At 40.1% G+C, this 14,372-nt stretch overlaps 1 protein-coding gene across 1 annotated transcript in view; it reads left to right on the plus strand.

The window, feature by feature from the left end:
- The first annotated feature begins 6 nt into the window (after positions 1-6).
- The window catches only part of Larp1b (La ribonucleoprotein 1B), a 91,716-nt gene continuing 77,350 nt past the window's right edge, over positions 7-14,372 (plus strand). Inside the window, 4 exon segments of the mRNA XM_031376696.1 lie at positions 7-53; positions 8,972-9,030; positions 9,519-9,578; positions 11,597-11,771. Coding sequence (XP_031232556.1) covers positions 9,537-9,578; positions 11,597-11,771 — 217 coding nt within the window. The 5' untranslated portion in view covers positions 7-53; positions 8,972-9,030; positions 9,519-9,536.

Consider the following 14,372-nt stretch of genomic DNA (forward strand, 5'->3'; position numbering starts at 1 on the left):
GTCCCCCGTGGGCACCGGCGCGCCGCCGCCCGCTCAGGACTCCCCGGAGGCCGGTGAGTGCGGTCCGCGGGAGGCGTCTGGCTGCTAGGTGTCATTCACCGTGCCCGTTTACATAAATGGACATCTAGGAGAGGGAGCGACAGGAAGAGGTGGGACCTCAGGTTCTCCTTGACGGGTAGGGGCAAGACGTGGGGTGACGGGGCAGCGCGGCCGTGCTGGGCTGGCTGGCAGCTTTCACGTGTCGGCGTCCCGGACGCGGTGGACACGGCGGAAAAGTTTCCGCGAACTTGGCACGCACAGAGTGGAAGCGGGTCGGGACGAGCGGATCTGTGAGTGAGGGGGAAGCGCGGCTGGGCTTCGCTCCCGAAGCGAAGCGGTGAAACGAAAGTCTCAAAAAAGAAAAGCTGCTAGGTTAGAGGTGGCTCCGAAGGCAGCTGGCCTTAGGTGTCTCTCGGTTGTGTGGCGGTGTTTCAGAATGCCTGAGACGGGACGGTTGATGCAGAGTCCGGGTCGCACAGCCGGTCCTCACGGTAGCCTGCGCGTTCGGAATTGGGTTGAGAGAGCCTTTGCGTCCGAGTGCTGACCCATGCAATATGGCCCTTGGGGCTTTATTTTGGGTTGCAGCAACTGCAGTTTAGAAAATAAAATTAAGACTGGCTTGTTGTGTTTGGTGGCGCATGCCTATTGAGGTAAAGGATTAGGCGTCCGGAGCCAGAGTGAGCTATTTCTTTAGTAAAGTCTTTCAAAAAGAAAAATAGTTAGAATGGAAATGCTGAGTAAAACAGTCTATTTGTTTTTAAAAATTAAACTGCACTAGAATAACTTTTTTTTTCCTGTGGAAATTGCGGCTGTTTTGTTGGCAAGTGTTCCCTGGTCTGGGGAGAGTCAGTGGAACAGCAGAAGTTTGAGCATGTTTATGGGGTTGTGAGGGTCAAATGTGGTGAAGGGATCCCGTACAATTGTGGTGGTTGTATCTCTCCTGTAGGGGGAGATAAAAGTTGAACCAATTTAGTTTCTTAGGTTTTACACCGAGAATGCTTACTAACTTATTTGTTTTTGTTATTTTGATTGCTTATTGAAACACGATCTACTTATGTAGCCCAGGCGGGTTTGGAATTCTTGATCCTCCTGTCACTGCCTTCTTCCAGTTACTCGGATTATAGGCATTCTGCTTTCCTCATTAATTCTCATTAATTCTCATAAATTTTGACACTTTCAGGAAAAACAAAACAAAAATACTGACTTTTGCTCTCTGGTTGTATTAGCATAATTCTGGTTTGCTGAAAAGCTCTGTTTACTGCCGTTGCTAAATAAGTGAAGAGAACACGGTATACCAAGGCTTCTTAAAATTTAGTAGAAAAACCTGTTGACCACTTTATTAACTGTTACCCCTCCGTATCTAGATTTACACATAGTACTGGGCTATAGTATTTATTGAACTACCAAAATTAACCCGGTTTTTATAAACCCAGTTTTCTAGACTTTAAAACTTTTCAAAGTGAAACTGGAGAATCTTCCCCCACCCCCCTCATGGGGATGAGCCTAGGGCTTTGTGCTTGCTGGGCAAGTGCTTTATGTCATCAAGCTGTATGTGCAGATTTTCTACCCCTTCTCAAGAATTTTATTGCAGATCACTTGGGAAAATATTGGACAGTTTAACCTACTTGTGCCTTGGATCTCCAGTCCTCCTTAGATTAAGGATACAGTGACTTACTGGGAGTGTGGCCCATACCTATAATTCCAGCAGGAGGATTATGAGCTTGAGGCCAGCCTGGATTACACTCAAGACCAAGGTTTCAGAAAATCAGAAGCCAGGCCTTTAATTCCAGTAATTTTGAGAGAGTGGCAGTGGATCTCTGTGAATTCAAGGTCAGCCTGATTCTACTTAGTGAGTTTCAGGACAGCCAGGTCTGTGTAGACAGACCCTTCTCAAAATCAAAAGGAGCTCCAGTTATACCAATGTTTCTGTGATAGCAAATGTTTCTGTGATAGCAAATCCTGGGGTCACTGCAATATTAGGAATGCTTTTCTTCAGATGTGTGGCAGGGTAGCAATGCTGACTCGTAAGTCCCTCTCCAGTGTCTAATGGGTGGTGTAGGAATGTACTGCTGAAAGAAATGGGGATAGTGTAGTTATTACTAACCAGCTAGTTGATTTTGGCAAGATTATTATTGGTCTTGTAAATTAATGACATGGATGGGTTCATGTCTTCTATTTGTTTGTTTTGAGAAGGCATTTTTCTGAATTATAGAGGCTAGCAACACACCCAGACCTCTTTCTTGGCCTTCCCAGTAGCTGAGGTAGTGGGCAAGAAGGAGCCACTGCTCCCAAATCTTACAGTACTTAAAACAAGAGTGCTTTCTACATGTAAGCCAGATGCCATGGTCTCCTTGTTTTCCTAAGAAAAATGAATAGGGTGAGCTAGAGCTTGGACAGATAGCTCAGTAGTTAAAAGTGCTTATTGCTTTTGATGGAGCACCCATACCTGGCTGGCCTAGTTCTAGAGGATCTATTGCCATTTGGTCCCCGAGGGTGTTCTCACATGGGTGGTGCACATACACAAAAATAAAAATAAGGAATCTTCTAAAAGATGAAATTTTAAAAGGGGGGGTGGATAATAAGCTGTGCAGTGGCACATGCCTACAGTCCAAGCTACTCAGAAGCTGAGACTGGAGGGTCAACTACACCTGGTAGTTTGAGATCAGCCAAAGCAATTTAGTGAGGCAGGGCTGCTGAGGTGGCTCTGAGCTTAAGAGTACATAGTGCTTTTTCAGACAATATGTGTAATTGCAATTCCAGTCTCACCTCCTTGGGTACCTGCTGCACTTAATTAAAGTGAAATAAATGTTTGAAAAATATGAGTCCCTATATCAAAAAGAATAATAGTAATGAAAAACAATCAACTATGTCCAGAGATCATTTAGGATTCAAAGGGGTACAGATTGAGAAATATTAAATTTTCAGTCAACTGATAGAAAGCTTCTAGAATTCTACAAAATAGGATAGTCTTGAAAGAAAGAGGGTTTTTGTTTTGTTTTGTTTTATTTTGTTTTGTTTGTTTGTTTGTTTGTTTTTTGAGACAGGGTTTCTCTGTGTAACCCTGGCTGTCCTGGAACTCACTCTGTAGACCAGGCTGGCCTTGAACTCAGAAATCCACCTTCCTCTGCCTCCCAAGTGCTGGGATTAAAGGTGTGCTCCACCACTGCCCAGCTTGAGAAAGAGGATCTTAATCCCAGCCAAACTATTACTCTTATTAATGAAGTGAAGGAATTACAGTCACAACTTTTTGCTATAAACATTATTAGAGGTAGATGCATTATAGGAAGCATGGGGAGGGGAATCTTTTTTTAGGATATGATCATGGGCTTTATTCATTACATTTATTTAGTGTGTGTGCATGCATCATGGTGGTTTTTGTGAAGATCCGAGAACAGCTTTGAGGGAGTTGTTCTTTAAATCATGTGTGTTCTGGGGATCAAACTCAGGTCAGGCTTGGTAGCAGCTCCTTTACCCTCTTAGCCATTTCAGCAGCCTAGCTTTCTTCAGACAAAAAAAAAAGTGAACAGCTTCTTTGATGGCTCCCTTGCTTTCAGATGCTCTCCTGCACTTTTAGGATGGCTCTGGTATATTGCTGTTCTGGGGAAACCAGATAAAACACTTCAGCCAAAGTCAGGCCTACCTAGGAATATCTTGAGATCAGTATTAAGACTTCTGACCTGAGATTTTCCCAAACCATCTTAAGCTTTTGTTGAGTGGTTGTAATTATTTAATAAGCCCTTCATTAAATAACAGTCTAAGACTTATTAATTACTTGCTTGTTGTACAGTAAGAATCAGCCTTGTATATTTTTTTTAGAAATACAGAGTATGAAAATACTAATATTTTGTCTATTTTTTTCATTCTTATTCTTTGAACCCTATGCTGTTTTGAGAAAGGATATCACTATATTAGATAGCCCTTGCTGGCCTGGAATTCACTATGTAGACTAGACTGGCCTCACACAGTGATCCACCTGCCTTTGCCTTCCTTTGCTAGGATTAAAGGCTAGTGCTATCATGCCTAGCTATGTTGCTTTTTATCAACCCACTTCCATTTTTTTTTCCAGAAACCATGTTTGCTGTTAGTGCCCTCATGAAGTACGTCTTAAGCAAATTGTTTTACTATAAAATATATAAATATATAATATAAAGATGTAAAGTAACATATATTATATATCCTTATAACTTATAAAAGTAAAACTCTTGGGGCTTATGCACACCCACCACACAGATGACCCATAACCTTTTGATCTTGTGATGTTCCCTTCAAAGAGTCATAGTAAACTGACTAATCTGTTTACTAATCTTTTTAAGACCTTTTTTAACAATTACTCTTCAACTTTATAACCTCTTTTTTCATTTTTATTCTTGTATATATATTCATAGTCCTATACACAGTACCACCTGCTCTGTATAATGTTACTTGTATGTATATTTGCAGGGTTGACCGTTTGTTATTGCATAACCAATTGTGTTCTTCCCTGGGAAAAACTATTTCTTCCTCTTTCAGAATGCCTTTGCAGTTTGTATCTTTGTATAGTGAGGCTTAGTGATCATTCCTCTGTCTACTTTGGCATGTCTATTAGAGGAATTGTCCTTGTTTAGGTCTGTAGTTTCTGATATTCCTATGAGACCTGATCTCAAAGCAAACTCTGATCCTCTGGCTCTTCCTGTCTTCCGTTCCCTCTTTTGTAGTGTTCTAGGTGAGTGAGTTATATTGTAGTGTAAGTAGGACTGGGCTCCTTAACTCTGCATTGGTTGATTGCGGTTTTCTTAAAGAGAAGTTTCAAGTTTTTTAGATCAGGAGGGAAAACTACACTTGGGTATAAGGACAAATACTTAATGTAGTTAGGAATTGTGCTGGCTTAGTAAAATGCTGGTTGTAGGTACTCCTGAGATCTGTGATTTCACTACCCAGGATAGTTGACTAAGCTTTCTATACCAGGCATGATTTCCCTGTTTGTTGTTGAATGGGTCTCAAGTCCAGTTAAGTATTGATTACTGCCAAGGTATATGTTTTATGACATGATGTGTTTTATCCATATGTACATGTATGTGTGCATATACACATGCTATCTATTCCATGTATTTGTAGATTATTACAGGTATATACCACTATGCCATGTTGCCATCTTTCTTTGATGAATCTTTTTAAATTATAGGTAATTTAAAAGATATAGGTATAGGACAGTGGTGCTGCCTGCCTTTAATCCCAGTACTCAGGAGGCTGAGGCTGAGGCAGAGGCAGGCGGGTCTGAGGCGGGGTGGGGTGGGACAAGATGGACTTATTATAGCATCTACTGATGGTAGACTCTCCCAGTCCCAGGCTGGTATGGCTGGTTGAGGTGATTTACCCTGCAATCCCGAGACCAGGTAGGAAAGCAAACTGAAAGTTTTGAGACTAGCTGGTCTGTATAACCAGTTCAAGTCAGCTGGGGCTATACATCCAGGACCTGCCTCAAAACGTGAATGAATGAGGAGGGAGAGAGTGGATAAATATAAAAAAATACAACTGCTGCTTAAAAGCCTTGCTTAAAGACAGTTTTTCTTTTTTGTTTTTAATTTTTTTATTGATTCTTTGTGAACTTCACATTGTGCACCATAATCCCACTCATCTCCCCACCCTCACCCACCTTGCAACATCCCCACAAAAGAAAATTAAAAAAAAAAAAAAGACCCTCTCCAAAAAACAAGTCTCTTTGTGGAAGCTATATATAGTATGCTACCTTGTGTCACACAGCATAATGCTTTGTCTACACATTCTTACTTGCAAATGTTCATGGAGATCCTTCAGCTTTAGATCTGCAGGACTGGTCCCTTCATGTGCTCCAGCAGTTCATAGATGGAGTAGATGTTGGGTTGGGCCAGTTCAAAGCCCTGGATCTGGTCCTGGGTGGTGATAGCTGAGTTGGTCAGCTCACCAGCTCTCCCACACCCACACCACCAAGGCCAGCTCTCCAGCTTTGCCTTGGTTAGCTCACTCAAGGTCATATCAGGCAAGGGGCAGGACCAGCTACCCCATCCCCCCCGACACACACAACACCTGCTTTCACACCCTCAGGGCTAGCATATCCTCTTCCTCCAGCCCCAGGATCAACTCTACTGTGCTGGCCATGTGAAGTAGTAGGGCCTGCTCTCCCACTCTCATGACCTGGGGGCCAGTTTTCCCATCTGCCCCAGGTGGCAAGCTGGGGAGAGAAGGCAGCTCTCTCTGACTCACCCATGCCTTCATCAACAGGGTCAGCTCTGTTGTGGTACCCAGGTGAGGTGCAAGGCCCTCTCTCCCAAGTGCTGCAGCCAGTAAGGAATGGAGCCAGCTCTGCACAGCTTTTAGACATCAATATAGTCCAAGCCTGCAGCCCAGACTAGGGAATTCACATGGACTTTGGTGGTAATATGACCCATATGCATTGACACAGACCTCTGCTGTGCATGCCCGTGAACTCAGACATGGCCCTCAGCACAGGCCTAGACTTCACTATGGCCTCAGGTGGCAGGGCCAGTTCCTTGCGTCAGACTCTGCCTCTCCACCCTGAGTCTCCAGTTCTACCTCTCTTCATAGTGCTCAAACCATTCCACTTCTCTTTCTTTTTTGTTCCTCCACTACATACATTGTAGTAGCTCCCACCGTGGGTTGGCCCCATGGCTGGTTTATCTTCTCCTGGTTTTTCCTTTTTAAAAAATTTATTTTTATTTTTAACTTTGTTTTGTTTTGTTTTGTTTTTCAAGACAGGGTTTCTTTATGTAGCCTTGACTGTTCTACAACTTGCTCTGTGTAGGCTAGGTTGGCCTTAAAGTCACAGAGATCCATCTGCCTCTGAGCTATCACCTGGTTTAAAGACAGTTTGGGGTTTTGTTTGTTGGTTTGGTTTGTTTTGGTTTGGTTTTGTTCATTTGTTTTTTGAGACAGGGTCTTTCTGTAAAGCCCTGACTGCCCTGGAATTTGCTCTCTACCTAGATCAGGCTGGCCTCCAATTCGGATAATCTGCCTGTCTCTGCCTCTCAACTGCTGGAGTTAAAGGCATTATGACCTGCCACGTGCTTTCTTTAAAGAGAATGACAGGTGAATCAATGATTGTGTTGCTTGTTTGGAGCACTGAACTTATGCATGTTGGATAAGCTCTCTACCTTCCATTGAATTGTAGCCCTAGCCCACAAATTTCTACAGAGACCAATTACTTTCTTTCTTGTGGCTGGGTTCTGGATATCCTGGTTTGTTGTTTTATTTTTTTATTATTTCAATTTATTTGCTTGTTTAATCAACTTGGACTCGAACTAACATTACCTGAGAAGATAACTTTCTATAATTATCTTAAACACCCAGTAAGCAGCAGCCCTCTATTCCCTCTGAATCAGCTTTTGCCTCCAGATTTCTGCCCTGGCTTCCCTCTGTGATGGACTGTTAACTTGGAGGTATAAAATTAAACAAGTGCTTTCCTCTCCAAGTTTCTTTTGATGATGGTAGTTTTGTTGTTTTTTTTATGATTTACTTAGTTTATGTGTATGAGTGTATATTTATGTATGTGTATTATGTGTGTGCCCAGTGTCCACAGAGGTCAGAGGTGATATATTTCTTAGAATTTTATTTATGGATGGTTGTGGGCTATAGGAACTGAACCTGGGTCCTCTGCAAGAGCAAAATTGCTCTTAACTCCTGAGCTATCTTTCTAGCCCCTGGCAATGGTGTTTTACAGCAATAGAATCCCTAACAGAGACACTGGGTATAATCTATTAAGATTGCCGAACCTGTTTGTTTCCTAGATATAGTTTGAAGTCTTAACACTTTTTCTAAATGTTTTTTCTTGGTGAATGTATAATGTATAATAATTTGTTTGGGGGCTGGCAAGATGACTCAGTGGGTAAGAGCTCTTCTAAAGGTCCTGAGTTCAAATACCAGCAACCACATGGTAGCTCACAACCACCCATAATGAGATCTGACAGCCTTTTCTGTGTCTGAAGACAGCTATGATGTACTTACGTATAATAATAAATAAATCTTTGAGCCGGAGTAAGCAGGGACTGAGTGAGCGGGAGAGAGTGGGGTTGACCTGAGAGAGCAGAGGTCCTAAAAATTCAATTCCCAACAACCACATGAAGGGTCACAACCATCTGTACAGCTACAGTGTACTCATATACATAAAATAAATAAACAAATCTTTTAAAAAAGAATAATTTATCCTATTACAAAGTGAGTTGAGGGCTGGGAAGTAGAACATGCCTTCCCATTTATGACATGCCAAATTAAAAATAAGAGAGAACAAGAAAATGGGTAGAGCGGGCTGGAGAGATGGCTCAGCGGTTAAGAGCACCGACTGCTCTTCCAGAGGTCCTGAGTTCAATTCCCAGCAACCACATGGTGGCTTGCAACCATCTGTAATGTAGTATGGTCCCCTGTTCTGGTGTGTCTGAAGAGAGCAAAGGTGGTGTACTCATGCATAAAATAAATAAATCTTAAATAATCTTAAAAAAGAAAATGGGTAGAGTAGGATTTTACTTAAAAGTTATAATTTTGTTATAATTCTGTTGTATTTTATTAATAAAAGGACTGGTTTGTCAGTTTAGTGTAAATTAGTATTTTCCAACTTATTATTTTTTGAGACAAGTTTTCTCTGTGTAGCCTTGGCTGTCCTGGAACTCGTTCTGTAGTCCAAGATGACCTAGAACTCAGAGATCCACTTGCCTCTAATTCCCGAGTGCTGGAGTAAAGGTGTGTGCCACCGCTGCCCAGCTAGAATTTTCCACTTTTAAAATGTGGGTAACATTTAAATTTTACATATTATAGTTGATGCCTTTTTAGGAATTTGAAAGCCAGAAACTTGGATTTTGTTGGGAGTAGTAACTATGATAACTTGCTAAAATTGAAATAATATTCATTTACTAAAGTTTATTAAATGAAATGATTGTAAAAAAACAATTTTGTATATTTTCTTTAGAGCTCAATTCCCCCAAAATTATAAAAGCGGGAAAACTCAAGACAAAGAAATCCAACAAGGTATGCTTTTACAGGAAGTACTTTTTAAATGGTTTTAACAATTCTGCTTGAAGCCTGATTCTAAGACCACTGAATTTTTACTTCAAAGTAGTTTAAAGTCTACATATAAATAAATATAGGTAGTTTTAAAAATTACTATTGCTTTATTTGATTTTGTTATTTTTTTTCCCCTATGATTGAGACAAGGTCTCCCTACATAGCCTTGGCTGGCCTGGAACTCAAAGAAATCACCTGCTTCCTTGCTGGGATCAAAGGCGTGTGCCACTATATGTAGCTTGTTGCTTTTGCTGAGACAGGCTCTCCTTATAGTCCAAGTTAGCCTTTTCCACCCGTGCTTGAGACTGAATTCCTGTTCCTCCTATTTCTAAATGCTAAGGTTGCTGGCATGTACCACCATGCTCAGCTACAAAAATTAATTTTAATGATTCTCTTTTCTGTTTAAAAGTTCTAAAAAATCATTTTCAGTTGTAACACTTATTACTTTTTAGGCTAGTGACTTCAGTGATATGGCAAACTGGCCAACACCAGGTGAATTGGTTAACACGGGGGTAAGTGTTTTTTTTTTTTTTTTTTTAATTCTGTCTTAAAAAGAAAATTCTTATTTCAGCATTATTATGATGTGACTCATCAGTAGAATTATTTTGACTTGCAGCATCCTTTACTTCAAAGTAATATTAGTAATGAATTTGGTGGCTTATTTATCCTAGAGTACATTTTTGTAATAATGATCACATATAAGATATAATCAATCAATTTTACATTTTAATAACTATATCTCTTGATAAGAAGATGGTACAAGCTTGACAGTTATCCTTTTTATAGCTTTATCCAATTGTAAGATAATACTTTCATTTACATTCCCCTATCTGGCTGTATCTCAGGAGTTGGGGTGAGGTATTTACATTTTGCTCTATGATTTCTTTTTTTTCAAAAAGGATTAAATTTTATTTTTTAACTAAAGAAACTAGATTTACTTAATGTGTATTTTGCCTATACAAGAATCATATGCATAATTGGTGCCTGTGGAGGTCAGAAGGACTGCCTGGAACTGTAATTAAAGATGGTTGTGAGAAAATGAGTGCCAGGAACTGAAGTCAGGTCCCTTGTAAGAACAACACACGCTCTTAACCTACTGAGCCATCTCTTCAGCCCCTAATCATTTTTTTTTGTGTGTGGGGGGGGGAGGGGGGGAGTTTGTTTTTTATTTTTGAGACAGGGTTTCTCTTTGTAGCTCTGGCTGTCCTGGAACTGACTCTGTAGACTAGGCTGCCTTCAAACTCATCGTGATCTCCCCACCTCTGCCAATAAAATGCTGGGATTAAAGGAGTATACCACCACACTCAGTCTTACCATGATAGGTTGTTATCAGACTATGCAAGTAAACCCATCACCACAACCAGAAAAGGAGCTTGGCTCCTGCTTGCAAGAGTTGCAGCCATTCCCACCATCTAGCTATTCCTGATAAGCCTCTGCTTCCACAAATGGTATTTTTTGTGGATTTGGAAGAGTGTAGGAAGCACTGTTGTTTCTGGCTTACTCAAGTACTATTATCGTAAGATTATGCTTTGTGTGTCAGTAATACATTTCAAATCACAGTTGTAACACTGTCTGTTCACTTGTTCTGGTGGACATTTGAGTTTTTGTAAATGAAACTCTATATAAAATTTTGCACAGAAACTTCCTTTTCTCCCCATAGTAGATAACTAGGGAAAAGAGTGGCGGGATCATATACTAGCTATTATCTAGTTTTTTTAAGAAACTGCCAAACTTGCTCCCAGTGGTGGTGCCTTAGAATTTCATAGTCTCAGTACTCTTAATTTGGTCGGTTTATTTTTTTTTTAAGAAATGATTTATTTTTATTTTATGTGTATCAGTGTTCTTCCTGCTTGTATGTGTCTGAGAGGGTTTCAAATCTCCTGAAACTAGAGTTATATAAACGGTTGTGAGCTGCCATGTGAGTGCTGGGAATCGAACCCCTTACTGTGGAAGAACATACAGCGTGATCTTAAACATTGAGCCATTTCTCCAGCCCAAGTTGGTCAATTTTTTTTGTTTTTGTTTTTGTTTTTTTGGTTTTTGTTTTTTGGTTTTTGTTTGGGTTTGGGGGGTTTTGTTTGTTTGTTTGTTTGTTTGTTTTTGCGACAGGGTTTCTCTGTGTAACCCTGGCTGTCCTGGAACTCTCTCTGTAGACCAGGCTGGCCTCGAACTCAGAAATCTGTCTGCCTCTGCCTCCCAAGTGCTGGGATTAAAGGTGTGGGGCACCACTGCCTGGCAAAGTTGGTCAATTTTTTTAAAACTATATCCATTGTGGTAAATATGTGATTATTTGCACTTCTTTGATGAATGATGGCAGCATACTCATGTGTTAGTGAAATTGGGGTTCTAACACCTTACATTATGCATACTACTAGACAAGTGCCCTACTCCCCAGATTTTATACTTTTGGCAGGTTATTTGCTTTTGCATTCTAAAGCAATATTTAGAATAGGTATATTGACTTTTTTCATAAAATGCTAATAGAAATGATGTCTATTCAGAAAACTTTTTTTTTTTTTAATTTGGGCAGTCTCAGAGTGTTATCAACCAAGGAAATAAAAAGCCACAAATTAGAAAAGAAAAAGAAGAGAAGATTGAAAAAAGAAGCAACAGTGAGAGCAAAGAGAACCGGGAAGCAAAACTAGATGGTCCTATTGAGACCATCAGCGAGGATGAGGCTCAGTCAAGCAGCCAGCGGAAGAGAGGTGAGCTAGCCCAAGTCTTCATTTTAACTTGACGTTTTTGAAGACTGCATGGTGATAAATTGTATTGGTTATCTGTCTTTTTGTCATTACATTCAACCTCCTGCAGTAGTATCTGATTTGGCCTGTTTGGTCTTCTGGCCTGCCCCTGCCCTTATTTATTTTTACATTTAAACTCTATTCTGTACAAAAAAAAATCTTTATAGATTTTTGTGTAGATACTTTCTTGGATTAGTCTTTTATATTTACATTGAAATTCCTGCATTTCTGAGAAAATGAAAAAAGCTTTTTTTTTTTTTAAAGAAAAAGTAAAAACAATTTTAGTCAGTGTATTGGACTTTTTGGTTTTATTTTTGTTGTTGTAGCACAGAGTGGCCTGGAACTTACCTTTCTTTTGTCTTAGTGTACATCTGACAATTTTTTTTCAAGATTTTATTTTTAATTATGTGTGTGCATGTGTGTCAGTGTATGGGTATATCCATGTGGGCACAGATACCCATGGAATTTAGAAGAGGATGTTTGATCCTTGGAGTTGTAGGCAGTTCTGAGTTCCCCAACATGAGTTCTAGGAGTGGAACTAGGTCCTTCTAGAATAGCAGTTCATGTTCTTTAACCATTGCACCATCATTTCTCTGAAAAGATAAGTTATGAAATTTACTGCCATAAATTCTTTTCCATTTTTTTCATCTGGACTCTTCATATCTTCATGTGTTTAGGGGCAAGCTTAGTGAAAGCCTGTACTCACTCAGGGCTCTGAGTCTAGGATGAGCAGCAAGAGGTATAGGCAATGCTCAGGTAACTTAAAATGAAGAGTTTGATTGCCTTAGGAAGGCATTTACTCTGCAGAGGTGCAATGACACACCAAGATATCTTTGAGGGTGTAGCTCGTGGCACTTGACTTCATGGCTGTCAGGACCAATTTATCATATCCTAAGCACATATAGCACCTATTTGAATCATTGTCTTTTAAAACTTATATATTTGAGACAGGGTTTCTATATACAGTCCTGGCTGTCCTGGAGCTCGCTATTTAGACCAGGCTGGCCTCTCACAAAGATTGTCCTGCCTCTGTCCCCTGAATGCTGGAGCTAAAGGAATAAAGGTGTGCACAGCCATGACTAGCTAAGTCTTTGTCTTTTATTAAATAATTGTAGCTGCAAGAGTTAGGGACTATTTCTACTAAACAAAACTTGATTTAGAACAGAATAAATAACTGTTAGAAATTTCTTCCTGTTCATTAACTGCTTTGTCACTTAACATTTTTCCTGTTTCTTCTATAATAGTGTTCATGGCTGTCTATAATTCATCCACATGAAAGACCTGTCATTTTACTTTAAAATTTGTCTTTTTTGTTGTTGTTGTTGTTGCTTTAGTTGAAATTGATTGATCAATACTAAGTTAGGTGTTTTATATATAGCCAGATAAATTTAAGTCATATTTAAGCAATGAATTGTGCACCTACTGCATGTTTTTTTCCAATGAAGATGATATTAACTTATTCTTTTTTTTTTTCTTTCTTGGTTTCTAAAGTCAGGGTTTCTCTGTGTAGTTCTGGCTGTCCCAGAACTCACTCTGTAGACCAGGCTAGCTTTGAATTCAGAGATTTGTCTGCCTCTGCTTCCAAGTTCTGGGATTAAACACATGTAACATCACCCAGTGACAAATTTATATTCTTATATTTTATTAATGGGGGCAGCGCCATGCACATCACAGCATCCATGTGGAGGCCATAAAACAACTTGCAGGAGTTAGTTCTGTCTTCTACCACATGTGCTCCAAGGATCCAACTCTGGTCCTGAAGCTCAGAAGCACTTTTGTGTGTGTGCAGAGCCAGCACAAGAACCCAGCATGTATTTTTTTCTTTATTCATTTATTTAATTTGTTTATTTGAGATTTAGGGTTTCTCTGCATGGTTCAGACTGGCCTGGAATTTAACTATGTAGACCAGGCTGGCCTCAACACTCACAGATATCCCCCTACCCCTGCTTCTGTACTTTGGGATTTAAGGTTTACACCACCATACCTGGTTTCTTTTTAACTTTAAAGACGGGCTTGAGGGGCTGGGAAGCTAGCTCAGGCCAAAAAATGTTTGGCATCCACACATGAGGACCCGAATTTAATCCCAAGAACCCATGTGAAAAGTCAGTTATGAGGGCAGAACTTGTGAGTTACAGACGACTGGTTCTTTACAGCTCATGGGCCAGCCAGTCTAGCAGAATTAGTGAGCCAAAGGTCAGTGAGAAACTTATCTCAAAAGAGATGGATGGTTTTTCTGAGGTCAACTCCAAAGGTTGTCCTCTAATTCCCGTGTACAGCATACATGTATGATATATGCTTCTGCACGTGCATACACAAATAACTAAGGCTAAAATTTACTTGTGAAGCTGGGGAAGGAGTGCAGCTTTGAGGCCAGCTTGTATTATTTAGTGAATACAGAGTCTGCTAAGACTATACCTCAAGATCCTGTCTTGAGAAACCAAAAAGATAAAGTAGTCAAAGGTGGGATTGGGTTGGGAGGGTGGGCAGCATTGTGCAGACTTTCTAAAACAAAACCTTTTTATGGTTTTGGTTGTTTGGTTGAATTTTCTTTTCTTTTTTTTTTTT

Source organism: Mastomys coucha, unplaced genomic scaffold, assembly GCF_008632895.1.
Source record: "Mastomys coucha isolate ucsf_1 unplaced genomic scaffold, UCSF_Mcou_1 pScaffold17, whole genome shotgun sequence".
Lineage (NCBI taxonomy): Eukaryota > Metazoa > Chordata > Mammalia > Rodentia > Muridae > Mastomys > Mastomys coucha.